Below are 27,816 nucleotides of genomic sequence, written 5' to 3' on the forward strand. Positions count from 1 at the left end.
TTCCTTTGTCTTACACACTTCTCCCTTTCCCCTCACTTCCCTCTGCTGTAATATCTTTATTAATCTCTTGAAACAGGGGAGAGAGAGAGTAGCATCTTGAACTGATCTGAAAGCAAACCCAATCTCTTCTCCCAGACTCCGGCTCTAGTTTAAGAACTTATGTACCTCTTTATTTATAGTTTGTTTTCGTGTATGTTGCCTGGACTACACACTGAATGTGTTAAAGCAGTGAAGCTACTCTTATCCCACTTCTGGGTGTAGGCTAGATGCATATCACAGGCTAAACAGAAATGAACCTTTCTGTGAAAAGGCAACAATGCCTTTGTGAAAGGCATTCAGAAGAATTTTTGAAAACCCAAGAAGGCTACAGATACTGAAGTAACTGAGGTGGCAGTTCCACAGCTGATAGTATTTTCTGAGTTGCTGCCAGTTATCTCAACATGGGTTGTGTTGAGAGCAATCAGCAGTAATTTGAAAGATAATAGTTCTCTATTCCAAATCCTTTAGTTTAACAAGAGTACTGTATTTTTAAAGATGATTGATCATCTCTACTGTTCTGATTAAATTCCATACTGGAGTAGTTATATTTTCCTACTTACATTTTGTTTTCCTCCAGATTCCATGGAATAATCTTCTATCTCACAAAGCAGTGTTTAACTGCTTTAAAGCACTTGAAGATGACTGTAAATTAATACTGGGTATAAGGAACACCCTAATATGCAAGGGACTTCAGAATATTTTTGGATGAAGATCCTGAAAGACAGTGTGATACAATGAGATAGTTTGAGGATAAGCTGTTAGATTCCTGTATCTGCCATTCTTATGTGTGACATCAAGCAAGTCATGTCACTATCTTGTCTCTGTTTCATCACCTGTGACAACGCGGGTAATGTTTGTTTGTGTAACAAATACAGTAAAGAAAATGTAGCAAGGAAAATGGATTGTCTAGGAAGATTTTAGATTTTTTTTGTCGTAATGAGGTATTAAAAAAATAGGTTAGACAAACATTAGTCAGGAAGCCTTTTGGCATGTTTGAACTCAGCCTATGGTTAGAGCACTGGACTGAATGACCTCCACTTCCCTTCCAGTTCTGCTTTCTGTTAATTTACTTGTAAAATTCGAAAAGGGGAAATTTGGTTTTACTCCATATCAACATGAAACACACAAATGAAAAGCAATTATAGGCATGTTGAGACTTGAAAACTATAAAACCTCAAGTACAGACCCACACATATTTCATATTACTAGGTGCTATTGTTGACACTCTTAGTTCAGTGTCAAGCTGGCTAACCAAAGCATCTCAGTCTTGTGGCTGTGAAATAAATATCTTAATCTCTCACTGGCTGTTTTATCCAAAAATTGCCAACTGACTTTTAAAAGAAAATTAGCATAAGAACTTGTACGTTACTGATTATTCTGGTAATATGGTTATGATTTAGTGATCTATAAATATGATTTATGATCTATAAATATCCCCATTCCATAGATAATTGTAAAAAAAAAACAAAAATTAAAAAGCTTCTAAATGAAGTCGTATTCCCAGTTTCCATGGCATAGGTATATATTTTTGTGTGTGTGCGTGAGTGTATCTGTATAAAGGAGGAAATGTATAATTACATAGGTATTTTAAGATGAAAAAATTACTTTCAGACAACAGATAGAACTGATTTTCTAAAGGTTTTAGTGGCTACCAGCTTCCAGTGCATATGTATAACAATTCTGTTGTAAAGACTCCTCTGTGACTTTGGTGTGAGTTCAGTGAATGCTTCTAGGTTCCTAATCCCTGTGGGAAGGACCTTTCCTAGTTGTTTGGGTGCACAGCTATGGACTTGTGCTCTCATCCTGCACAGGTCTGTCTTCTATCTATGCACCTAGTTTCAGTGATTCCAGCAGCAGACGCTTAGTCAGTCTGAGCTTAATGTTTAAGATCCCACTTTCAGAGGGTCTTGGTCATGATTTTGGTTGTCTTGTTTTTAAAATGTTGCTTTTCAAATGAAACTGAAAGTGGCATAAAGCTTGAATCACTTTAGAATCTATTAATCTATGATTATTTATAATCCAGTGTATGTATTTGAGACAAAAGTGATGTCTTTTTTGTAGGGCTGGGATTTTACTGGTAGCCAGGTCTCCTGTTAATGCTTTGTGTTGTGTAAGTACCAATCCACATGTGTAAATATTTCTTAACGTCTTTTGAAATTAGGAAATCAAGTGGCAAAAGTTATTGCTACCATCCTGTAGTTCATATTTGTGTCATTGTCTGATATTAAGTGTGATTATTCACAGTATCCCATACCTTTGGGAGGGAGGTAAGAAAAGTAATAGGTCAGTCTTGCAGAAGTGTGCCAGTGAAGGAAGGCCAACTGCACGTATCCCCGTGACAGTGATGCACGTCTCTCACAGTGGTCTGAAGTTCTAACTTTACATATGCTTACAATGCAAACAGTTTTCTTTTATTACATAGAGTACATTTTCTCAATATTCTCAACCTTAACAATATACAGCAATTAAAGTGCAACTTTACAAGAACTTTTTTGGAGTTATGCAGTTGAAGCCATCTTGAATCAGACTGTGGAAGGTGACCATACTTGCTTCATGACACGCACAGCCTTACTTACTGTCTATGAAGCTCACCCATTTTTTGTATTTTCTGTATTTTTTGCTGGTCATTATTGATAACACTTCCAAATATACGCAAGTCTTACAGGGAAAGAGATATTAGAATATACACATTTCTGTAAGTGTAATATAGTAATGTTTCTCAAAATATATTTAAAACAGTACAGATGTGAAAACTACCTGGTTTCTCCTCCTACAAGCCAGTAATTAATTCTCCCACTAAATGGGGAGGTAGAAACTAAAACAGGTATGTAGCTAATTAATCTACTCATGGGTTCTTTAATAAACTCAGAGTCCTATTTCTGTGCTTCTGTTCCTGTTGTGTTAGTACATAAGAAACCACCAGTTCTGTTGGCTGGTGGTCCTTCACCTCTTAGGAGATCCCAATATTGAGACACTATTGTAGAGTTGGTACTTACCACTTACAATCAGTCACGTGATTAAGTTGATGATTTGGGGTTTTAAAACCATCTATATTGTTCACTGTCACGTTCATTCATTGACAACATGAATTACGTTTGCTCCCCCATGTGTTTCCCCATTCATTTTTTTTCCCACTGCGGTGACAGGGTGGTCATCAGAAATTTTCAGACGGATTTCTTCATATCTTCATACATTGGTCTGCTCAGATGTGTCCTTTGCCCGTTATATTGATTCCTTTTGGATCTTGTGGAGGTAATCACATACGTACTGCAATAAAGTAATAAATACAAATTGTAATGGATTAATTTAATATGCATGTAGGTAAAATGTGCTTGTACTGGATTACAGCTGATATTTGGATGCGAGGATTTGGCTTTATTTTTCCTTGAGCCAAAAAACAGCTACGTTCAAGTGCAGTATAGTAGCTGTTCAAACACCTCTTTCTTCAAGTACATATTAACAAGCTTTTACAGCTGCAAGCAGTTTATGGATCCCATTGCATTCCTAATATGCTTAGTGAAATGCTATAGTTAATGTGAACGGGATCATATTAGACCTGAGCAAATACAGACTCAGTCCAGTCTTCTACTCCATAGACACAAATAAGTTTTCTAATTATTGCCACTATGTAGTTTTTCACAAAAAAAAGAGCTGCTATTGGCATTTTACTCGTGTTACTACAAGAACTGAGCACTCATGTATGTAGGTTTACAAACAGTTTAGAGCAGGTTTTGTGGTCCATTGCCATTTCCTTCACGTCCAGCACACAAGCTGCATAACGCAGAAAGCAATATGAAAATACTTTCAGGTAATGACCCATTCTACGTGGATGATGCAAAACATTATCATTCCTTCATTTAGTCTCTTAGAATTTAATGTATATGGTTATGGTATAGCTGATATTTCCCCGTAAGTATACATTTTCTCTTACTGTTTAATGTGTGTCTGTCTTTAGTAAGCTTATAGAGCTTTCCGTTCCCTCCAGTTTCAGGTTGTTGTTTTCTTAGCATGTTAGAATGAAACTGTGAGGCATTTTGGCAAAATACATGGTCTCCCTTAAAACTGTATGGCTCAAGGCCAGAATCTGTAAACGAGTACAAAGCCATCATCTGCAAATGCAGTTTTGTAAATATTTGTAATTTATTGCATGTTCAGAAGATGCACATATTTAGATCTCTCACTAGCTATAACTCGAAATACAGAATTGCAGCTGGAGTATTGAAGTTCTGGGTTGTTGGGTTTTTGGGGTGCTTTTTAAAATCTGGTCACAAGTGTATGCTTCAACAAAACATACCAATCTTTCCTTTGGAAATTAAAACAAAAAAAATTGATTAAATGTACCTATAGCCTGAATCACTGTGCTTTTTGATCTGGTCTTTTCTGTTGTATTTCAAATGGTAATTTCAGGGTATTTGGATATGTATGGACATTAGCAGTGATAGTTGTTACAGAAAATATATTTACAAAGATACGATTTCACATTTCCTCAGATATGTGAAAAAGTAAATGTTTGCTGTTGTTTTTTCAGCTCTTTGGAAAGAAAACTTTGCCTTGATCTAACAAAAATTCAAGGCTTGTGTTTTTGATACATTTGCTTAAACATAAGGCCCTGATGTTTCGTTTAGTACTAGTCTGTCCATTTCAGAATATTTGGCTTCAAACATTAAAAAATGAGCATTGCATGGACTTTTCTCAATTTGTACTAAACTACACATTCCAGTATTTCATTTTTTTTTCAGAATATTTTATTTTTCCCTTTTGATCTGAAATCTCATATTCCTCAAATGAGAGGAAGAAACAGAATGGCTCTTGCCAATTTTGTAGAATTCCATTTCTCTGTTTTGCTGACGGATGTAGTTGGGTGCTGATGTTATCATGATGTAGTCATTTCACTACTTGCCCATGCGATATAATGGCAACAATTTCTTGATAACGAACTGCTGTATCTGAATTGTCAAGCTGTTTGCCTTAGCATAATCCAATTCAAACAGTTGCTTGACTCTGAAGGCATCTGATGGTAAAGAAAAGATATGTTTGTGTCAAGTGTCATGTATCCTTGTGGGATTGGTGTCCTTGCGTATTGCTGTTTTAATTTTACACCACCTAAATCAGAAGTTTTGTCCCAGGATTAGAAAACTGCTTTGGTGAGCGCACACACTCGTGTATGTTTGCAGGTGTGCCTGTTGTGCTGTCTTTTTGTATTGCTTCGTGACTCAGCCTCCTGGCTGCTGCCTCCCTTTTCTGCTTGGGTGATTTGCTGTGGTTGTGTGTCCATCCCGTGTTGTCCCCGTCCCACCCCTAAATCCAAAGAGGCTTGTTCTTTTGCTTCATAGGAGTTTGAAAATGTCTCTATCTATTCAAAATGGATATGTGCCTGTAGAAAGTGGTTTGCCTGAAATAAATAATTAAGCTTCTCTGTGTTTCTAGGAAAAAAATGCACTAAAACTTTAGGTCTTGGTTTTACAGTAGACAGAAGAAATTGGACTGACAACCCTTCCCTCTGTGATTGTTTCTGAAGATCTGTAGATTGAGGATTAGCAGCTGATTCTTCTGTTGTTCTGGGCTTTGTTCAGTGATGGTTTCAACAGGGGTATTATTTTTAGAGAGGTGATTCATGGTCTGTATTGAAGAGTTAGGGGTTTGATGCTACTGTGGAATGGACAGAAATCTTTACAAAGGTAGGGAGAAATGGGTGAAGAGTCATCTAAAAACCTTGGAGATGTGGGTGAGTTCTTCTCTTGATCACGTGTATTATCTCAAAATTTGGCATTTCGAGATAAGTTCTGAAGTCTTGGTGGCTTTTACCTTCACAGCTCTAATGTCAGTGGCTTCCACTGGTTTAAGGCAGCAGTTGTGGTGGGCAAGAGCAGAGCAAAGCATAGGACATGAATGGACTGCACTGCAGGTACAGGGGCTGACCACAAGGTCTGAGACAGCTGGGATTGTGACCCAGCATAACTGTTATGCAGAAGGCTGAGTTGGTTATCAGTGTGCTCTGGATGCTGTCCTTAGCAGGAACTGATTTTTTTTTTTTTTTATTCTGAGAAGAATTAAATATATCACTTTAAATCTGGGTTTAGAGTTTGCCTCATAAATATATGAGGCAGAGTTGGTGAGAGCTGTTTGCAGAGCTCTTGAAGGTAGTGGGTAGGGCTTGGGCAAGAGAATTGATTCATGACACTTTAAGATGTAGTTCCTTGTAGTAGCTGGTATAGGTCTCCTTGGCAGGTTTGGAAAGTTCATCATAGCCGCAAATTTAATGGCAGAATGATAAAATATTAACTGAACTCCACCTTCTCCTCAATAAAAGGCTGTCAGTTGTACATCTTTCAAGAACTAATGAAGAATGATGTACAAGATAAAAAGTAATGTTGTGAAACTTCTGACTCCAAACACACAGTTGTTTGTAGACCTCTTTAAATAGCTTCCCTTATCTGAGTATGTCCTGTAAATATGGCAGGGAGAGGGAGGTTGTTTTAGAGAAATGGGATTTCTGTAGTGTATTTAAAAGAGTTAGGTAATGCATTCTCTGTAAAAGGTGAAAAGTTTATGCTGGGTAGTTGTTTTGTTGTTTTTTTTATATGAAATGAGGCATGAACTCCTCCTTATGCTTTTAGTTAAAATGTGCTTTTAAATAATTGCAAGGCAACAAGTCTGTTTTGGCAAGAAAGAATGACAGATAAGAGAATAGTTCTTAGAATGCGGTAAGGTGCCACAGAAATGGCAAGTTTAGAATTTTTTTTTTAAGGAAACATCCTTAACTGTGTTTGTGCAGCAAATCTGGCTTCAGTAGGGAGGAAAAAAAAAAAAACAAAACAATATTCTCAAACATGAACACCTAGCAAGGTAGGTTGTTGTGGAGCTGGGTTTTGGGTTCAATCCCTATTCTTCAGCCTTGTAACATTAGCAGTTTTGGTATTGGATTCAGCAGCCATAAATATTTTATGCCTTTTGTCTAGAGTGGAAAACTAATGAAATACTGGTGCGTGTGCCACCAAATCTGTGAAATTAAGAGCTTAGTATGCAAGGACACTTAAAAAGAGTAGAAGAGTGGAAAGAATAACATTTCACTTCAAATGTCATTTGTATTCACAATAAATAAAATATTTTCTGAAAATTATCAGAATCAGAGTATCTTAGATTTTTATAACAACTTTGTCCTGAGACATTAGGTGGGCAAAATATTTTTAGTAAAACCATACAGTTGAAGTGGAAACATTTTTTGCTGTTTACTTCATTGTCACTATCTCTACCTTCTTCTGTGGTTACTTGAGTAGTTAGGTATCAGTTAAGGAGTTTGCATCAGAGAAACATTGTCTTAAAATATCTTTATATAGTTTTCCAGAAAAGATGCCTTCTTCCAGAGGAATAAAAGGTAAGGAGAACTTCCTCTGAGAGTTTGCAGGTCTGCAATATCCCAGTCACAGAACAGAGAGTAAGAGCGCAGAATTGGTGTCTTAAGTTAAATGACCAATTTAGGGCAGGTTTTGAAAAGGAATCTGGGCTATGAATTAGAAACGATTGCAAAGGGTTAGGGATAGTCCTTTGTGCTGACAGGGCAAATAGCTCCCGCAGAGAGGGGCCTGGTAACAGGTAGGAATGGGAGGCAATTACCGCAGCTATTGGGTCAGCAGTGTAGTGTCAGAAACCACAGGCTTGACCTAATCAATGTAAGTGTAAATAGAGAGATTAGGAAGTGTAAACTCAGGACACTGCAGTATCTTTGCAGTAGATAAATGCACGTAGTGCATCTATCACAGACCAGCTTAACCAAACTAATTGCAAGCTGTCTGTCTGAGATGGTTTCTTGGGTCTGCATGTGCAAAAGGAACCCACAGTAATTGTTTGGTATTTGGAGCTATAACCCATACAGTCATAGAATATCATGGGTTGGAAGGGACATCAAAGCCCACCCAGTTCCACCCCCCTGCCATGGGCAGGGACACCTCCCACCAGACCAGGTTGCCCAAAGCCCCATCCAGCCTGGCCTTGAGCACCTCCAGGGATGGGGCAGCCACAGCTTCTCTGGGCAGCCTGTGCCAGGGCCTCACCACCCTCTGAGTGAAGAATTTCTTACTAACATCTAATCTAAATCTCCCCTCTTTTAGTTTAAAGCCATTACTCCCCAATCTATCCCAACACCCCCTGACAAAGAGTCTCTCCCCACCTTTCCTGTAGGCCCCCTTCAGGCAGTGGAAGGCCTCTATAAGGTCTCCCCAGAGCCTTCCCTTCTCCAGGCTGAACAACCCCAGCTCCCTCAGCATGTCTTTCAGCTGCTCCAGCCCCTTGATCATCTTCATGGCCCTCCTCTGGACTTGTTCTAATACTTCCATGTCCTTCTTGTGCTGGGGGCCCCAGAGCTGAACGCAGGGCTCCAGCTGGAGTCTCACAAGAGCAGAGCAGAGGCGGAGAATCACCTTCTTCCACCTGCTGGCCACTCTGCTTTTGATGTAGCTTAGGACACAATGAACCTTAACCCATGAACATTAATATATAGATACATACACATACATATATAGAAACATTTTAAATAGTAAATATAATATTCATATCTTATGCTTACCTTTTATAATTTACCAATACCAGATGCCATAGTTGTGGAAAAAAGTTTGGTTCTCACTTTTCAGTGGGCTGCAATAAATCTACCTCAAACTAAACATGAAACCTTCTTGGTGAAGGTTTTATTAGCAATTTCCATAGACTCTGGAATTTGTCCTCTTAGAGGCTATTTGACACTGTTGTTGATGGATCTCACTTTGAGATTTTGATGTGTTCAAAGTCCAGGGCAAACCAGTTCCAGTTTGCCATGAAGGGAAGGGAGCAGCCCAAGTGAGAGATGAACTGCTTTAAACTGGAGGTTGGTTGAAGCTGTGGCAGCAGGTGATCAGTTTTCATCGCCCTAAAGAGGTTATCAGTTGGATGCCTCATGCATTGTTTTTAGGCCCCTGGTTAATTGTCTTCAGTTTTCTTGGAGAGGAAGTGAAAAGAGTTGGTGCTATTTTCAGATTCTCATTCTGGGACTGGAGTGTGAGGATCTTCACAAAAGCTTGAGAGCCAAGTGTTGGGTGTGCATAAAGGAAATCATGAGAAGAGAGGTTGAGTGATGTTTAAATTGGAGATATCATTACTGTGACAAAGGACCGTGGATTATATAAAGATAAAATGAGACCCTTAGGTGACATCTCTGACATTACAGAAGCAAGAATATTCAATAGAAGACAGCCAAGCAATTAAAATGTAATCTCAAATGCATCACTAGTTTTAGAAGCTGGAAATTTATTGAACAGCTAAAAAATTCAATACTGAGAATATCAAAACAATCCTCTCTTTCTAAAAACAAAAAATCATTATCTGACTGCCGATGGTCATGTAGAGATGCTTAGGGAAAGAACAGGAGGTTAGATCACTTATATGGTGCTTTTTCAAACTTAAAGCGACCTGACATACAGTTCAGGGACTTCATGAGCCAGATGTTGTATCCACGTGTTTGTGTTTAATGGCATTTGATTTTTTTTCCATCCATGTATTTTTGTCATCCCATTTACACTTCTGGCTTACATTTTGTGGCAGTGAGTCTCACAGTTGTAATTATGGTTTGTGATGTAGACATCTATTTATTATAAGCCTGGTGCCTGATTTCATAATCTCATATATTCCGTTAACATGAATACACAGTTATATTAACTTTCTTAAAGATGGAGCCAGTTGTGACACAAGGCTACGTCTCTAAGGAAGGCTTTCTGTAATGATCCACTCTGTGGTTCCCTGCTACCTGTTGGAGAAAGCAGTATTTGTTATCTGACTGCCTTCTGATAAACAGCCCTGTGGACAGTTAGTAGGTTTCATCCTGACCGTGAGTGCTGTGTCCTAATGGTAAATGAAGTCGATTCCTGGATATTTCAGACTAAGCATACTCAGAATGAAATGCTTCATCCAGTGAACGCGCACCATTACGCACACTTTTCTGTAAATGCTAAGGGGTGACTTCCAAGGTGCGTATCCTGGGACCAAGACCTCCCCTTCTCGAGCTCAGTGGTAGAACATTTTTTGGCTGATTAAACAGCCTTCTGTCCCCAGACTAACTCGTATGTAACAATGGGCAAACACCATGTTATCTCACTTCATAGGTAGACGTTCAGCGTGTACCTGGTGGCCTTCACTCTCAGTTATGATGTTTATATACCGTAATGACCACGGAACAGATTGGTTTCCTGTAAGGCCCAGAGCAAAATGAGATACTTTCTGTCAAAATCACAGGATAAATCTTTCAAACTGCAAATGGTTCCTACTTGTTGGGTGTTCGTATAGAGTGACATTTTGCAATCAGTACTGAATAACCTAATCTTTGCTCCTTTGTTTGTCTTTTTCTAGGAGAAGCTCTGCCTACCACATCACATCCTAGAAGAAAAGGGCTTGGTAAAAGTGAGCATAACAGTTCAAGCATTGCTAGATGTAACCACAGTGAAACAAGCTTTATTCACATGAAACTGTCCATGCTGTTACCAGCTCCACTGTGCCATCAAAGAACGAAATCACTGCCCATCTTTTCAAACTGCATTGAAAAAACAGTGCTCCAAGAGTATTCTTATACTTCTGATTTTGAAATAATCTTTGAGACTGTACACATGCGTCGAACTTCAAACCTGAAACTAAACAGAAACATTTTATAGAGCAAATTGGCGCTTCACTGCTTTTATAGTTCACTTTGTACAGTACTTAAACAGCCACCTCTCTGCCACTTATAAATGTGTGGAGTACACAGCTGTCTTGCAGCAAGATACCTTCATATTACTAAACTAAGAATCAGTGTAATCATTTTTGGGGGGAGGGAGAGTAAATCAGACTTCTACCATGTTAGGTTTTTCTGCAGTTGCTTCAGGCTGTTGCCTTTTAAAAAAATATCCAGACGTAAAATATTTATATAAATATTATTTATTAGTGAGTTGTTATTCATCCTTTGGATGCAAAATGTAAATTAGGAAACTGTATTTTATTACTGCTTTTTTGTGGTTAAACACTTTATTTTAATATAAATATTTAGTTATTTTTTATTCAACTTGGTGTGCAGTAGCTCTAGATCTCCATAAATTGTATTTTCTAATATGTAAGATAAAAAACAATCAATCAAAATAGGTGCTTTTATTAAAAGAACAGCTAGCTGGAATGGCATTCTTTATTTTTCAATTAGTGGAACATTGGTAAAAGTTTGTCTGCATTCCGTTCAGTTTCCTACATTCCAGAAGCACTTCTCCCCCAGTAGGCTCAATTGGCTGAAACAGAGAGCACACCCATTTTACTTGTATATAGATGTTAAAAAAAAAAAAAGACAAACTTGAAAAAGAAATGTGAACAAATATTTTTGATCGCTTATTTTACTATGCACAAGACATTTAACTTTTGCCACAACAAAATGATGTGCATTAGGATCATGTGTCTTGAAATATGATTTTTGCACTGTAACTTCTTGTAAAGACTACAGCACTACAGAACGAATATCGAGAAATAGCACAAGAACGTTAACAAGGTTAACAACCAACCAACCTTCAATAAATCTGTTGATAGGAGATAAAATTGCCAAAGGCATTCTTAAAGACCTGATCTTCCAGATGCAAGCTGCTGGGTACAGTGCTTCTCCGTGTGGTCGTCATCATCGCTGAGTCCCGTAGCTTCCCAGTGAGTTAAGCACAATGTTCTGTAGTGAATGTTTGCAGGATCTGACCTCTAAGCCCACATCAGCAATAGGAAATAAGGTTCTTTTTCTTACTTACTACTTAAAATTTTGGAAGAGTTTTCTTAAAAGCATAACTTATTGTTGAAACATTACATGTTGTAGATCTAAAAGTTCCAGCGCAGTGATTATCACAGCATCTGGAGCATCCATTTTTCTTTGGTCTGAAAAGCTAAAAGATGTAACTTGAGCAAGCAGGACAGGAAAGCTGCATGTGATGAAAAGGCTAGCTGGTAGGGGGTCACTGTTGCATATAAGCAAGTAGTTTGAAAGGCATTAATGACAGTAATGAGACAATGTGGTGGGAGAATTAACTAGCAAGAGAATGTGGAGCAAACCATTGTATAAAGACTTTTTGGAAAAAAGAGCGGTGCGTACTTGTCACTACTGTGTATCTAGGCAAAGTTACAGGCATGTTCACATGCTGCATTTAAAAATACCGGTATTCCCATAGCAGATTTTTAGTCTTTAATACAGTATTTGAATGCAGACTATGCATTTTAACACCACAAATTGCCAATTTCCTGGTCTGTAGTGAGAGCAGCGCGCTAGGAGGAGAAAAGTGGACTTGCAGACAGTGAGACATGGAATAGCCAGTCACTTCAACCAAAGCAAAGCGTTTCTTTTTGTAGAGGGAACATTGACTTAAATTATAATTTTGATTGGCAGCTAGCATATTGTTTCCTATAAAAATGTACTGTGCACTTTAACACTAAATTAAAAATGTATTTTAATATTTTACAGAGCTGCACAAATATCTGTTTTGTCAAAAAGCATGAGCAATGTAAAGAAAGTAAGTTTTCAAGTTAGAGTTTATCAAATTTTAAAAAGCATTCAAAGATGGAGTATAAAAATAGGATTATTAATTTCTGCATCTTGAGGGATAAAATGCAGGTTTCCTGAGTATTTTTTTACAATGTATATATTGCAACATGAAGCTTTGTAATTATTATTTTGACAAATCTTGTTTTTTCATAATTAAAACTTTGTTTTTTCTCCTGATAGTGTCCTTCGGTATTTGCTTAAAGTTGGCTGTAAATAGCTCTGAATATTTTGTAATACAGCTTTTTTTATGCAGTCTTAACCTGTACGGCTAAAGAGAGAATCTTCATGACTCTTTGTACACTATTTACATGTGCAATAAAACATGCATGGCAAATCTATAATACCATAAGCAGTGAACATAATGTATATAGGAAATCTTTACTGTAGTTACAATTAAACTCTATTATTTGTAGAAACCATTTAATGACTGCCCCTGTGATTGACAGTTTATTGTACAAGAGCTGGTACCTGGAGAGCTTAATGCTGTGAATGATGCATGAGGAGTTGGGTAAGGAGAAGGTGATTACACGACCCAAATAGAGCAATTTTACAGCTAAACTGAGAATAAGAGCCCATAACTGTCAGGTTGTCTGTTTAGTATTTTTATCAGCTAGGAAAGCTGCTGGGGTTCTTTTGTATTATAGGCACCTGGTTTTATGTACTCAAAGCTGAACAGAGGGGCCCCAGCAGGGCTGTTTTTGCCAGTCCCTGCACTTACAAAGGGGCTTGCTGCATTTCCTTCACAGATTCAAATCCCTGCTTCAGGCTCTGGAGAGAGGAATTAAAATTCCTGCACGTGAGCTTCCTGAGGCTTTGCTGCCCCTGTTGCCTAAAATCTCCCATCATTTAGTGAAGAGCAGCAGGGGGATGAACTGCCCTGGGTTCCACGGCTCAGCTGGGGGAGAAGGAAGACTTCAAGCTGCTGCTCCTCCAGAGCAGTCTCCGACTCACATCACCCTAGGAGTCGTTCTTTTTTTACTGCTTCCTACTCTGTACAGTGCAGCTTTTTTTTCCTCCTTTCCTTTGGAAATGCAGCGCTAATCCTGCAGGCACTTACTTTAGCAAAACAGATCTGAGCTCGTTCTTCTAGTAAAGCCAAGAAAATAATGCAGTAACCCTTTCTGACCTGAGGCTAGCTGAGTGTGACAGTTCTGTGCCGTAGTGCTTTGCCTTTCTGGCTGTGTAGAGATGGGCAGTGGAGACTGCTGCTCGAAGGGTAAAGTCTATGGCCTTCTCTTTTCCCGTGCAGGTTTCTGAAGTCACTTAAATACAGATTCTGCTGGTTTCTCATGTCTCTAAGGAAGTCTCTTTGCCTCAGCCAGATGATTTTTATGGCTGTGTTCACATTGGGTAGCAGACTTCAGCAGGGAAGGTGCATTCTGCAGTACTCTCCAGGGGAGACCCTACTCCAGACAGCCAAGGAAGCTAAGTGCCTTTGTGGCTGTTGCCACAGACTATTTATCAGCAGCCAGCTGCTGGTGGTGCCCAGTTGAGGTCTGAGCCTTGCCAACAATGGATTTTGCAGTCTCACACAACTTCTTGTTAAGGTGGGGGTGAGACCAGGTGCCTATAACCACCCGCACAGATGATTCAAGTACCCCAAGTCTTCTCAGGGGTTTGCTCTGTCCTGGACTTGCAGCCGTCAGAGTCAGGACAGCTTCTGTAAAACTTCGAGGTTACTGACATCTGCAGCAAGTCCTTGGGGACCCGCCTGAGAGCCCTGCTGACACTCACCTGAATCTGCTCCTGTTCACAAGCAGGGCAACTGAAGGTAACTTGCAAAGAGGAAAGCAGCAGAGCGTGGAAATGCAAAGTTTTATCAAGAAAACAAACAGTACTGAAGGACAGTCAATTTTTAGGTGTATTGAGTAGTGGCTCTGAAAGGTACTTTCAGCTCTAAAATTGTAGCTGTCCTGTTGTTTGGAAAAGCCAACATTGCAGCTGATCTCCTGAAGGACTGCAGTCTAAGAGCAGAGGAAAAAAAATTCCCCACACCCATCCACAGAAAAATGGGAGACTTAGAATTATGCCATAAAAATGTATCAAGTACAAAAGAGGGCCTTTTTTCCTCCCATGCAGGGCAACCTGTTTCCTAACATTAATCCAGCAGTTCTAAAATAGTGGTTAAAAGCACTTAAATTACAGGGTTAAACCTGCTTTTTAATGACCTCTAATGTAACATGCAGGTGCCTGTACTCCTTAGGGAATGAAAAAAATGGCACAACCATTTCCCTTAAATACAATAAAAGTCTCAGGAGTAGTCTGGGATTGCAGCTAAGCAAATCCAGACGGAACACCCTTCCCTGGGGAAGTAAAGGCTGCCTTTCCCCCTCTGCATGTTACGGGTAGGCTCAGCTTCACCATGGGAAGAGCAGAGCTGACGAGTGGAGAAAAAACACCTTTATTACAGGCTGCTTCCTTCACTTGTTTTTTAGAAGTCTTTTCTTTTGAGTATCATCCATGAAATACTCTTCAGATTACCGGTCGGATATTAATAATGCACAGAACAGTAAACCACAATGCACACCAACCTTCTCTATCCTCCACCAGATTTTGTCCTTGGAATATACTGAAAGAGGCCAAGGAAAAACACACCAAACACTTCAGATTAATTAAGTAGCTTGACTGGTTGTAGCGCTTCCTTTAGCGCTCTGCGATGAACTGAACGCTGGTATTCAATTAGCTGAGGAGGCACACTTTTATTCATAGCCTTTGGACAGTTGTGCTAGAAACAGTCTTGAGGGCCCAAGAACATACCCACATTCCTATTCTGAAACTCATCTGCTAATTTTCACATTAACCTAGACCGCATAGTATTGGGTGAGTTTTCAGGGCATGCCAGAATATTCAAAATACTTACTCTAAAACACACACCAAATTAAGTGAGACTTTATTGTATTAGCAGTACAATCAGAAGAGCTCCATTTTACAGATGCTACTTCAGCAAATGATTTTTGTTGTGTTCACCTGCACCTCAGGATTCACACCGGACAGATGACACTTCCATCCAAGTAGTTCAAGCATTAAGGTATTTTGCATGGTGCTTGATGTGGTCATTAATAAATGTAGCAATGAAAAAATAGCTGTGATCGTAACCCTAGAAAATAACAGCAAAGAATAAATCAGCAAACATACGTAGTTCGTGATAAAGCAGTCAGGCTACACTCTCTTCTAGGCAAGTTAATGTCTCTTATGTTTTAATCTGTTTTAAGAAATCAAAAACACCTGCCTTATATATAAAAGCTGTAAAGCATACCTAAGTAACAGGCTGAGCATGAACAACAAATGCACCTTCACCTGCCCTAATTGGGGCATGTGAGTTAGAGTTGGGTAACAGCAAGGGTCAGCTGCAGAGCAGGATGCAATTTGAGAAAATCGTTCCCCTCCCTAGCATTGCCCTACTGGTAAAATACAGGTTATAAAAACACAGACCAAGTCTGAATTAATGCTCCAGCACCATGTTAAAACTACAAAGAAACCTCTGAACTGTTCCACTTTGTCAGCACTAGCTGTATCTTGTGGCACAGGGCTGTATAAAAGGACAATCTTTGTCACTCTCCACAACCGGGCCCCTCACTGGGTCTGGCCTGAAGTTGCCACTTGCTTACAAAGCCTCCAGTGCCCTCAGTGTGGCGCTATTCTGGGTCACTGCACTGCAGGAAAAGCAATCCTTCCATCCAGGTCTTTTAAGTGAATCTAAGATTCCAAGCAATTCCACAACCTTCATGATTTCCACAAACACAGGCAAGCTAAATCACAAAGCTCCACACTGAGCACGATAAGGATACAGTACAGATAAGGAATCCTGCAAAAATACAACTTTTGTATTGCTTGTACAGCAACCGTGAGACCGGTTGGAAATCACGAACGCTGCTGCTTCAGCCTGCCACTGGCTGAGGATCATCAGATCAGTTCGTTGAAAGTAAAACCATGACCCCACCTAGCGGTGAAACGCAGCTGGGCCTGATGGATATCGCACTCCTTGACAGCTGATGCACAGCAAAACCTAACTTCTTTCCCCCTTCCTCCCTCGGCCAGGGACAGACTCACAGGTAAGTAAAAGCACGCCCAGTAACAAGACGCCCTCCTGACTACCTGCTGCATACAGCCCAAAATCACAAAGCACCAAGCCTGCTGGTGCAGACTTGCCTGCTGCAGTCTGAAGACCACTGGGATTTTCCTCTCGGTGCAGGCGGCAATGAAGTTGTCCGGCAGTAGCTGGCCCGCTGACAGGAACTGGTCGTCTTTGCCTTGGTCGATCAGGATGTCCAGGTGAGAGTCTGGATAGGACTTCACAAGTTGCGTAGCATCGTACGCCTGCAGAAATCAAAGAGAGACAACGTTCAATTCTGTATGTTAGTCTGGGCCAAATTCGCTGACTGCAAGAAGAGAATCAGGACATCACACTGAACTTTGGAAGAGCATCAGGCTCTCATGCACTTCTCTGTAACTACAGGTTGGAGGAAAGAAAAAAAAAAAAAGAACAATTCTGCTTAATGACAACAGAGGAATTTGGGTATAAATCAAAGTTAGGAAATTAGCAAATACGGTATGCAAAAAAATAAGGAGAAAATATTAGTTGACAGAAACTTTACATCAATAACGATGCTGAAAAAAATAATGTATAAATATCTCTGTTTCATACTTGAAAAGCATGGATTATGGATTCATATGTCATGAAGTTTCCTTTGTTCCTGAAGGAACTATGGGTGACAATGTTGGACAGAGCTAGGAAAGCAAACCAATTAGAAAAAAAAAAACAAACAACAGGTACTGTGGATAATAGCATCTGAGAGTTAAAAACAGGCTGACTGACTGGTCTTTGCACTTCTGTATCTTCAAAATCTCTAAAAACTGAGGAAATTCCAAGCAACTGAAAAGTCACACTTATGTTTTTAAAAAAGGGCAAATGATACGACCTCGATAATTAACAAGTTGGGAGCTTGACAAAATTCCTGGACCAAACAGAACTTCCCATACAGGGCTAAATTCATAAAGAACTGAAGAACACCATTATCATCTAGTACCAACACATACCTGTGTACAGATACTGGATCCTGCCGTAATAATTTGGTGTCCTGATGTAACTGTTTTGGCAACTAAAGGTCAAAACACTGGTGTAACACACCTGTTCTCAAGGAAGGCATTTAACCTGAAAGTTACCATGATATTTTGACCAAGAAAGCTTTGCACAACAGAGAAACCAAAATGGCACACAGGAACGTGTTTCAAAATGTACTTGTGAATGGGAAGTACGTTCCCTGTTGGGTCCTGTGCTTGGTATACACTCAGAAAAAATCCTTTAAAAAGCACAGGTGTTTAAGGCAGTGGACAAGAACAGGTGACCAACAGACAGCAAAAGGCGGGGCCGTATAGCAAAGGTATCAGTGCCACGCTCCCAGGACACCACCAGATGCAGAGATGACGCTGCAATGGACAAGGAAGCTTAGACTCACCTGAGTGCTGTGGCCACGGCATAAAACAACCCTTGCACATACTAACACAGTGATTTTAAGCAGAAATACAGAGATGAGCGGTTGCATATCTGTGTCAAAGGCATGCCTAAGTCTGTTCCTGATGCCTGCTGTTGATATGCTGGACTGGGTTTGCAGAGGAGCTTCAAAGTGAGTTAAGGAGCCAGAAAACACACTTCTAGCAAAATAAATCCATTCTGCTAAGCTTAAGCAAATTTAATTGTCAATTTTAAAATATATAAACTACTTAACTAACAGCTAGTGCTCTCTATTCCTGTAGTATTTATATCAGACCTGAGTATCTTCCCAAGAGATACTTTAATCCAATTTACAAGGGATTTAACTGCAGCTTGGGTTTATATATAAGGAAACTAGAATACCTGGTCACAGTGATCCCTCTCATTTAAATCTAGGGATACAGTGCAAAGTTTCTGCTGAGATTAAAAGTACTGAAGGGCTGCCCAAACAATGCAGCAACAGGCACACAAATAATTTTGTACCTTAGCAATTCATATAAGACCATTTATATCTCAAAATTAGGGCCCTGGAGCTAAAACCACCTCTTTCTGGTTTAATCCTTTTCTATGGGATACCGATTTCCAAGTATCCAGTGGGATCCTCTGCTAGCTACCTCTGAAAGGCTGCTCCTGCAGGTGCCACGAGACGTACCAGTCCCTGATCAGTTTGTAGCAGGCTCTCTTTTCAGGCTACCACAAAAAAAAAATAATAAATAAATAGCAGTTATGTACACTGAGAAATGAGTTTCTGAGAGATAGGCCACCAACTAGTAGTCTTTGAAACACTCACTGCTTCCATGCATTACAGAAAGTCTCAAACTGCCCATACTTCTTCTAAGCCCACAATTTAAGACCTTCATAAAACAAGGAAGAATTAAGTCAATTTGATGAGAGCCTTTATTTCATTGCATTTGTCATAAGCACCATCAGGCAATAGCAAGACATACCCACCAGACGCGTGCAATGCTTATCCATGCTTAGGAGAGCAGTAAAAGAACAATATCAGCTCAGGGGCACCCAGAATTTTGTTCCAGACTCCTGCTGCATTTACAGATCACTCGCTGATGCATTTTAAAGGCCTGTGAGTTCCACCACCTACCTCCCATTTGCTTGCATCCGATCCCAGATATCCGCCAAGGGCTTTCTTCCCCCACTGACACTGAATAGGGTTGCAGATAGGAGCAAAAGCCGATACAGACTGTTGAGAAAGAAAGCATGAAATAAAACAACAACGCATGAGTTAAGAAAAGTGATTTCTGATAACCAAGAAGCAAACCAAAAGCCTTTTCAAAAGCTGTTTGAAGCTACAGCCAGAAACCAGGACTGCCACCGACCCTCTGAGCTAGGTGTCCTAACCATCGTACTACTTCCCTTTTTTTTTTGTTCTCCCTAGCCCCACAATGTTTGCTTTCCTTTTTGCACAAGCCAAGCTTCAAAAGGGCGGGCTAGATGCCCCATTCCTTTATTTGCTGGGAGAAGTTAGTTTGATCCATCCATTCCAGCATGCTTATGTTCAAGTGGAATGAAAATGAATGCACCTTTAGACACCTTGAACACTCCAAAACCCAATCCTTAAGAAAGCTGACATGCAAACGCCAGATAGAAAGAAGAGGAAAGGGGTCCAGATTCTATTTTGTGGGGAGTCCCAGTGCCTGTAGTTAAATTTGCGGTCAGTTGGAGTTAATAGACTCTGCAGTAAGTTCCAAGCAAACACACAAATAGTGGCAGCAAATAGGTTTGCTGGTAATAAAAGCTCAAAACAAACAAGACAAGATTTCTAGACAATATTAGCAGTGTGTATTCACTCCAGACCTAAAAGGAACCTGTTTGTATTTAACTATCACAGTTAGCTTGGAAGAACTGAGCATCTTCAAAAAGAAACTGAACTTTTCTTAGCTTTTAAAATTTGCATTTTTTTTTTCTTTTTTCCTTTTTATTTTTTACTTTTTAATTTCACTAATGTCAAATACTCACACATTCCAGAGTGGTGTTTCTGGCAATCTTCAATATTCTAATAATAGGTTATCAACAAACTACTACAACTAAAACTATGTACGTATTTAACACTGTAACAGAACTTGGTATCAGGTTTTCTTTCTTAACTTGTATAGAAGTCTGTATAAGCCTTAGTGTATCACATATAGGCTGGACTATATCTTACTTTGTACTTTCCAGGATTCTTCAGAGCAAGAATAAGAGCTCCATGACCTCCCATGGAATGCCCAAAAATAGACATCCGTTCAGGGTCAGTTGGGAAATTGGCATTTATCAGTTTGGGCAACTGTAAAGGAAGAGTGGAATAAAACATTAAAACAACTGTAGTATGTTTAGACAAAGTAGTATACAAATAACTAACACACCTTTTTACTCAGGCAGATCATGATAGGACAAGGGGGAATTGTTTTAACCTACAAGAGGGGAGATTTAGATCAGCTGTTAGGAGGAAATTCTTCCCTCAGAGGGAGGTGAGGCCCTGGCACAGGGTGCCCAGAGAAGCTGTGGCTGCCCCATCCCTGGAGGTGTTCAAGGCCAGGCTGGATGGGGCTTTGGGCAACCTGGTCTGGTGGGAGGTGTCCCTGCCCATGGCTGGGGGGTGGGACTGGGTGGTCTTTGAGGTCCCTTCCAACCCAGGCTGTTCTATGAAACCAAAGGCACATCTTTGCTTCTAGCCTGACATTCGTGATGATGACCTGAAAGCAATTTGAACAGGACTGCAAAAGTCAAAGAAAACATCTAATCTAACAATAAGCAATTCAAAATATCTCTGCAGAAATTTATCACAGCCCAGTAACACAAGATGCGCTCCTTATGTATCTCCTTCTAGTAGATCCATAAATATGTACATGCTCCCATAAATGACCAGAACGGCAAGTTGTTCTTAAAAAAATTATTTGCACCAGTATTGGCATCCTCCCAAGACAGACAGTGGAAGAAGTCAAAGTGAGCAACACAACTGGAGCACTGGTGCAGTGAAATGCAGGGGGTGGTTTCAGAATCAGCAGAACAGAGACTTTATAAGAACTGAGATTGCACAACTAACAAATCAGGATTAGAAGTGTACGCCAACCCTGTGACACCTCAGGCAGGAAAGCAGATTCAGGGAGTTCCTGCTTACTCCCAGATAGGTGCCAACACCTCTGTGCTGTTCTCCCCCTCTTCACTTTTACCACAGTTACTGTTTGGGAAGGAAGGGCCTGAACACTTGGTAAATTCAGTCACTGAAATAATCAAGAATTGAAAAGAAATAATAAATCCATTTAAAGAAAAAAAAAGGACTAAAAAATTAAAAGAGGAAAGCAGAAAACAACAAACAGTTACTTATAGGCTATCAAGATCACCTTAAGCAGGCCTTGGTGCTTGGAACAAAGAGCATGACTGAATCACATTCCTTCCATAGCTTACCCAGCAGAACCCAGCAACAAAGTTACCTCATCCTTTATGTAGGAGTACATCCTATAGTTTGTTTTCCAAGGTTCTTCAGTGGCATCCACATAAAAACCAGCACCGGTGCCAAAATCCCAGCTTTCATCTTCTCCTTCAATATTGCAGCCACCTGCCATGAAAATTGGTTCTATAGTTACCACCTCATCTTTACTAGATGCTCAGAACCAGAGAAACTGTCGTTCAGGTTAGACACTCTGGGCATTGGTTTCTCAATCCCATGTCTCTAGCCCTCCATCTGGTAGGGCAACTCAGATTTCCATTCATTAATACGGAGTTTTCAAGTATTATCTCAGCAATGCTTTCAAAACGCCACTTAGACATTACCAACAGACGTAGTGAAGTTCTACCTTGTTTCAGTAGCCCCTCATAAATAAGCACAGTACACAAACCTCTCTTAAACTAAGTCTGTAAAGCTTCCTCCAATTTACCCAGGGACTTAATAAAAATTTTTAATCGTTGCTTGGTGTGATCAGTTTACCTCAGCTATTAGATTTCATCCTGTCAAGCACAGGAAACTGTGAAAAACAGAAACAGTAGAAAATTTTGTTTCCCTTAGAGAAACAGAACTACCTGTCACCAAGTGGTTTGCCCAGAGCAGCTTATGTGCTTCAAATAGCGCCTGGTATACCTCCCCTTTTTAAGGTTCCACAGCACAGTAACACTGACTGTCCCTGCCTTTTTGTAAGTACACAACTGTACTTTTTCTGCAGTTCATTTCATTCCTCCCACCTATAACTCGCCATAAAACTTAATTTCTCCTCTGAATAACTGCAGGGTTGTATCCTCTTTTCCAAGGCCACACTTTCAAACTAAATTTGCAAATGTCTCCTTGAAAGCCGATGCGCCCCATCTCTTACCCTCCCTTCGATTAGCCTGTGATTTACAAGCTTCTTTTTCAGAACAGAAGGTAATATTTCAAGCTATATCTGACAGGAAATAATGGCCTTCCTTTCTCCAAAATGTTCCCAGTTTTAGCAATCCAAAATTATATTGGTTTTCTAGCCCATGTGTGATTTGACCATCCCTGTCAATTTGTGCAGAGCTACCTGCCACTTTGTCACTATATGAAATCGGATTTTTGCAAGGGTCAAAGTTGAGTTTGCTCCAGTGACGTGCCCTTGAGCACTCACTGGTTTTGTAACTTAAGAGTCCAGCAGTCAGAGGGAGCTGGGGGCGCTTACACAACATGTTGGATACAAAATTCTGTTATCTCCTGACCCCCAGAGATGGACAAAAATTCAGAAAGTCCTACCAGGCAATGAAGGCAACATTGATTTTGCTAAAAGAAACTTAAGAGAAATTCTGAAAAAAAAATAAACTTGAAAAGGAACAAAGAAAAAAAAATGTAACTGTTCATCAAATCTGGAAAACAAATCTCTACAAAGGAGGAAAGGTAAATTCTACCAGAACCTGACAGAGAAGCTGTAACTACAGATACGTCAAGTTTTCATACTAAATTTTTTTTTTGACCTGACACAACTTCAAAGCCTAGGTATGAAAAATGTCCTCTGGAAAGAACATCACTTCATTCCCCTATTACCTGCGTTCAGACCTGATGTGCTAAAGCTTACGAAATGTACAAAGGTGGCACTGTTCTCGTACAGCAGCACCGATGAGACTTTAGCAGAACCCAGCAAATACTAAACATTGTACACTGAATCCCCCAAAGTCACTGTATTTCCAGTGACTGCAGAGCCACCATTTTCAGGTTTCTCATACCACGCAGAAGCTCAGTCTTGTAAAATAACAACACATCATCTTAAAACAGTATTAAAAAAACACTCTATTGCAGGTGCAAGGGGAAAGCGTTGTCATTTGCTTTAAACTTGTTTAAGTACCAAAATGCTCTGGAGACATGGATTTAGTAGGCTTCAGGAGACAGTATAGAATCAAAAGTAAACATTATAGCTTTCTGACAACAGAGTTCTCCAGATTTTTCTTTTAAGCCTCAGCAAGCCATAAAGTGCAAGCATTTCTGATAACATACATTTCTTGTTTTCCCTCTTTTCCTCATCCACGCTGAATTCAATGGCCCCTTTGTTCTAGTTTTAGTGCCGAAACAATAAAAGAGTTTCAAATGTCGAACCTTTACTAGACTGTTATTAAGAATACAGATGATATAATCCAGCCAACAATATAGAGGCAAGGTCAAATTCTGACTCAGGTGGGCAATGCACTTCGTAGCAAACTGCAGCACTCCATTCTTTGAGAATAAAGACAGTGTACTTCACGATAACAACTGAAGTATCTTCAGTCATATTTTCTGTTAAAACTTACGTGGGCTCGTGTCTGGTGCAACTACAATAAGGCCATGTTCAGCTGCAGCTTGCTGAAAACCAGCTTTTGTTATAAAGTTCTGTTCTGTACAAGTTAACCCTAGGAGACAGAAAAATATGATCCGTTACATACTGCCCACAGCATTCCAGTTTCCAAAACCTTTCTGACAGAAAAGGCTTTGAAAAATAAGCAGGATTTCTATCTCCATGAACATGCAGGTCACAGTAGCTTTAATATTCTTAAGATTCTCTTTTTAACTCCCTAAAATTCATGTTACTTACCTGAGAGCCAATACAGCACAGGACACTTCCCAGTTTCTGCTTTTGGAGGCAAGTAGATTCCAAATTTCATTTTGCATTTTAGCTCTGTACTGTATCAATAAAACACTCCTTGTTATCAGTGCTACTTAATTAACAAGGTCCATAACATTAAAAAAAAAAAAGAAAGCAGAATTAATGTATTTCATTCAAAAACAGATTTAGTCAGTGAATTATAACAACTAACATGTTAAATTAAAAGGAATTTAAAACTCAGCCACTTGAATTGGCAACAGTTAACCTTCCCACCTTGTTTGCAACACTTCCAAACCACAGGCTTACAAATAAGCTGTATTTTGCAGTGCTGCTAGCAGGGAACAGCTTGATAATAGAATTTTGAACCCCAGAAATATTTAACTTGAGCCTTGCATGTTACACTGGAAAGTGATTTTTACTGAAGAACATACCACATGAATTACAGAATATATGCTTACCGCACGCTCCACCAAGAGGGAAGTGTTTTCAGTGTGCTAAATCTACAGAATGAATGCCCAATTTATACTAAAGCCTAAAATTGTCATTAAAAGCATATCTAAGAATAACGACTTTTTCCTTGGATTAGAAATTTTTAAATGAATTCTTCTCTGTTCACCTTCAGCAGACAACAGGAACACATCTATTGTGTCTCTCTGTTCACGGCATTTTGTAAGAGTGCATAAAAGCAAAATATACAGTAGAGTGAACCGAACTTTGTACAGACAGTGACTCTCTATGCTGCAAACAGGAAAACCCAAAGTAATGGGGCCCTCATCTTTAAAGGCGAAAATGCTGACTTCCCATCTCAGGTCTGCAGCACTAAGCATACTGAACATGTTAAACATCAACACAGAAAAGAACGAGGCCAGAACAGTGGAAGACAACATTCCTTACTGAAATATGGATAACAGTGAGAACACCATTCTCCTGCAGGCTGAGAATACTGACAGTAATGATACCAAAGATTCACTGCCCCAAAATAAACATTCAGATTGTTTTTGTACTGTTTACCTGTCATGTTCGAACACCTTCTGGAAACCCTCGAAGCATTTATTGCTAGAAACCTGCTTCAGTGCCATGGTCTGTTAAAAAAAAGAGCAAGTTAAACTTGAAAATAAAACACTCCAGGAGTAAGTTACAGGAACAGAAAACATGAATACAACTTAAGTCATCTTTAATATCACAGTCTCTCAGAAGACTCTTGCAAACACTTTCTGATCTTTCATTAGCTTTCTATTGCCCCACATTAGCATCAGTTTTATTGCTGTCTTTCTGCAGAACTCCACAGTGGCTAACAGGGATGAAATCAGAATACAGGATAAAAGTTAAATTCAGGGCTTGGAAATACAGAAGAAGTTGGGGGAGAGTGGAGAGGGAGAGCTGAACTCTTGAGCGCAGAACTCCCCAAACTTTCCTGCTTTCTTACAGACCTGCATCCTCAATTCCTTTACCTCTGCAGTAATCTTAGCTTTCTCTTTGCATACCAATGCTACTGTGAAACACGAAATAGAAACTGTGTGTTGTGGTTTGCCTGGAGCTACACATGCTGAGTGGCCTGCTACCTGCGTGATGAACATGCAGGAGAAAACCTGCCCTGCCTTTGCTTTGCTGGGTGTCAGTACCCAGCCACTAATTATAATTATCACAGCACTGAGGACTGCGATCATCTTTAATTAACTGCGTTGCTCTAAAAGCCTGGGGGAGAACAGAAGCGGCCACAAAAGTTTCATGTGAGTTTCATGGCCAGGCAGCTGGTCGGTAAAGGGGTAAAGAGTCGGCACTGCTACAAACCAGCCCCGATGCCAACCCAGGTAATAACTGTCCAAACTAAAACCGCCCTCTCCCTCATCCCGGTGCACTCCTATCCTGCCTGAGGGAAGGAAAGCCGTCCCTCCGGGCTCGTTTACGCTCCTTTACCACCCCGAGGGGCTGGCGTCGGGCAGGGTCCTCACAGAGGGAGCCCTGAGGAGGCCGCCGTGGCAGCCTGGGCCGCTTACGGGCTCAGATTTTAATTTCTGGGCAGAATTTCCCCACACCCCGCTGCATTTAAGCACTCTCCTTTACCTTCCTTTCCGCCCTCCCGCCCCGCGGCCCCCCTCTGCCCGGGCCTGAAAGCCCGCCCGGGCCCGCCGCCGCCCCGCGGGGGGAAGCGGGGAGCCCCCGGCCCGACCGCGCTGCTCACCCCGAGCCTCAGGCCCCCAGCCCGGCTGGGTGCCCCCCTTCACCCCGTTCCCTTACCTCGGAGGAGCGGCGGGGCCCAGCGGCGGAACGAGCGGGGGAAGGGGCGGCACCGAGCGGGCACCGCCTCCCCTCAGCCCCGCCTCCGGGGGCCGCCATGGTGCTCGCAGGGGTTGTCAGCCGCATGGCCTCGGTGTGGTGGGGCTAGCCCGAGGAACAGCCGGGCTCCACAGGGAGGAATCTCCCCCTTCCTTCCTTCGCCCTGTGAGGAGGAGGAAGGCCTTTGTCGTCGTTTAGTATCGGCTCTAGAGTTGAGGAGAAAACCTCTTAGGAACCTCCTCAGCTTCCCTGTTGAGGAGCAAACCTGTTACAAACCTCTTCAGCTTCCCTCTACTTTGAGAAGAAAGCCTCTTGCAACCCTCCTCAGCTTCCCTGTATTTTGAGGAGAAAACCTAAGAACCTCCTCAGCTTCCCTATACTTTGAGCATAGGGAGGGCTCAAACCCGCTGGAGGCAGCCAGCAGAGCTGCAGGGAGAAGGTGCTCCATGGCGGCGGCTGCCATTTTGCACCCCAGCAGGGGCTGCGTGGTTTGGGCACGGTAAAGCTGCGCTGAGAGTAGGCATCTTCTGTAGGGACCTGCTGGAGGAGCAGGACATCCCCTCAACTGTCCTGTCTCTTCAGGCCCTTCTCCAGCTCAGCCTGGAGGCCAAGAGGAGAGCATCTATGTGTGACTCTGGTGTGTTTGTGCCCCAGTGTTTCAGGGACCTACCCACGTCTCTGCTGGATTTGAAGACGAATAAAGTCTTGAACTCTAAAATCTCAATCCAGAGATTCTGATAATGCTGAAATATTCAAAACAAGTATTTCTGTTAGCAGGACTTTCATTCATCCACCAAGACTTTAGGGGAAAAAGTTGCTAAATCATCCTGAACTTGGACCACAGCATCATAAAGTTTGAAATGTTTTACCTCTGCTATTTTACTATTCTTAGTAGCAACTGCCAGCTGAAGGACTCCGGATTTTATAATAAAACTAATAAAACCGATTTCTAGTTTAAGTAGTGGCAGATCACATAAAAAAAAAAAAAAGTACTTTTATCCTGTTCCTATCCCAAATTCTTCTCACTTCCTGCTGGTAATATATATGTATTTTTAACTTGCAATTAAGCATGCCTATCAGATGCCAAAAAATGTCCTCAGCAAAGCACTCTCCCTCTTTTTAGTCTTCTAGCATGTACTTTATTAGAAGTAACTATTTTTGCCCATAACATTTTGCAGTCTGATTATCTGTTACTTTGTTGATGTGACAATAATTCTTTTCTATTTATAATCCCTCGTTCTAGCAATGCACAATAACGCCAGCTTTGTCTGTCCTCCCATTACTTTTTACTCTTCTCCAGCAGAGCTGATAGATCCATTTGTAATGCAGCTGCTGGACCTTGGACCTTGGCTACCCATGCTGCATTCCAGACTGCCTTTCCTATCCTGTCCCCGTACATTGATATATCTCATACAAATAGTTTGTGACTGAGCTGTTTAAAC

General features: G+C 40.6%; 2 protein-coding genes across 11 annotated transcripts in view; one reads left to right on the forward strand and one right to left on the reverse strand.

Annotated features, from left to right (window-relative positions):
* LRCH1 (leucine rich repeats and calponin homology domain containing 1) overlaps window positions 1–13,011 on the forward strand; it is a 123,760-nt gene extending 110,749 nt beyond the window's left edge. For 7 of the 8 annotated variants that reach the window (XR_014571612.1, XR_014571613.1, XR_014571614.1 and 4 more), the window contains one exon: window positions 10,411–13,011. Coding sequence is in view for 3 of the 8 variants with exons in the window: in XM_083795859.1 (XP_083651985.1) it covers window positions 10,411–10,524 (114 nt within the window). In the remaining 5 variants the exon portion in view is untranslated. Of the gene's footprint in view, window positions 1–2,100; window positions 2,150–3,185; window positions 6,833–10,410 lie in introns of those variants that run through there. The other variant, XR_014571615.1, reaches the window with a different exon arrangement.
* Window positions 13,012–15,465: 2,454 nt separating this feature from the next.
* On the reverse strand, window positions 15,466–26,424 carry ESD (esterase D). Of its 3 annotated transcripts, none has more exons than XM_083795945.1 (9): window positions 26,336–26,424; window positions 25,109–25,179; window positions 24,086–24,174; window positions 23,805–23,903; window positions 21,512–21,636; window positions 20,245–20,364; window positions 19,183–19,281; window positions 16,742–16,909; window positions 15,466–15,689 (listed from the first exon to the last, which is right to left on the reverse strand). In XM_083795945.1, exons 2-9 carry the CDS (start codon window positions 25,174–25,176, stop codon window positions 15,609–15,611), a joined length of 849 nt encoding a protein of 282 aa, XP_083652071.1. In that variant the 5' UTR covers window positions 25,177–25,179; window positions 26,336–26,424; the 3' UTR covers window positions 15,466–15,608. The 3 variants fall into 3 exon arrangements, with proteins under 3 accessions (XP_083652071.1, XP_083652073.1, XP_083652072.1); XM_083795947.1 differs by having other exon boundaries at window positions 24,086–24,206; window positions 26,336–26,378; XM_083795946.1 differs by having other exon boundaries at window positions 26,280–26,341.
* Between the last annotated feature and the right edge of the window lie 1,392 nt (window positions 26,425–27,816).

The sequence above is a fragment of the Anser anser genome (assembly GCF_964211835.1).
Source record: "Anser anser genome assembly, chromosome: 1".
Lineage (NCBI taxonomy): Eukaryota > Metazoa > Chordata > Aves > Anseriformes > Anatidae > Anser > Anser anser.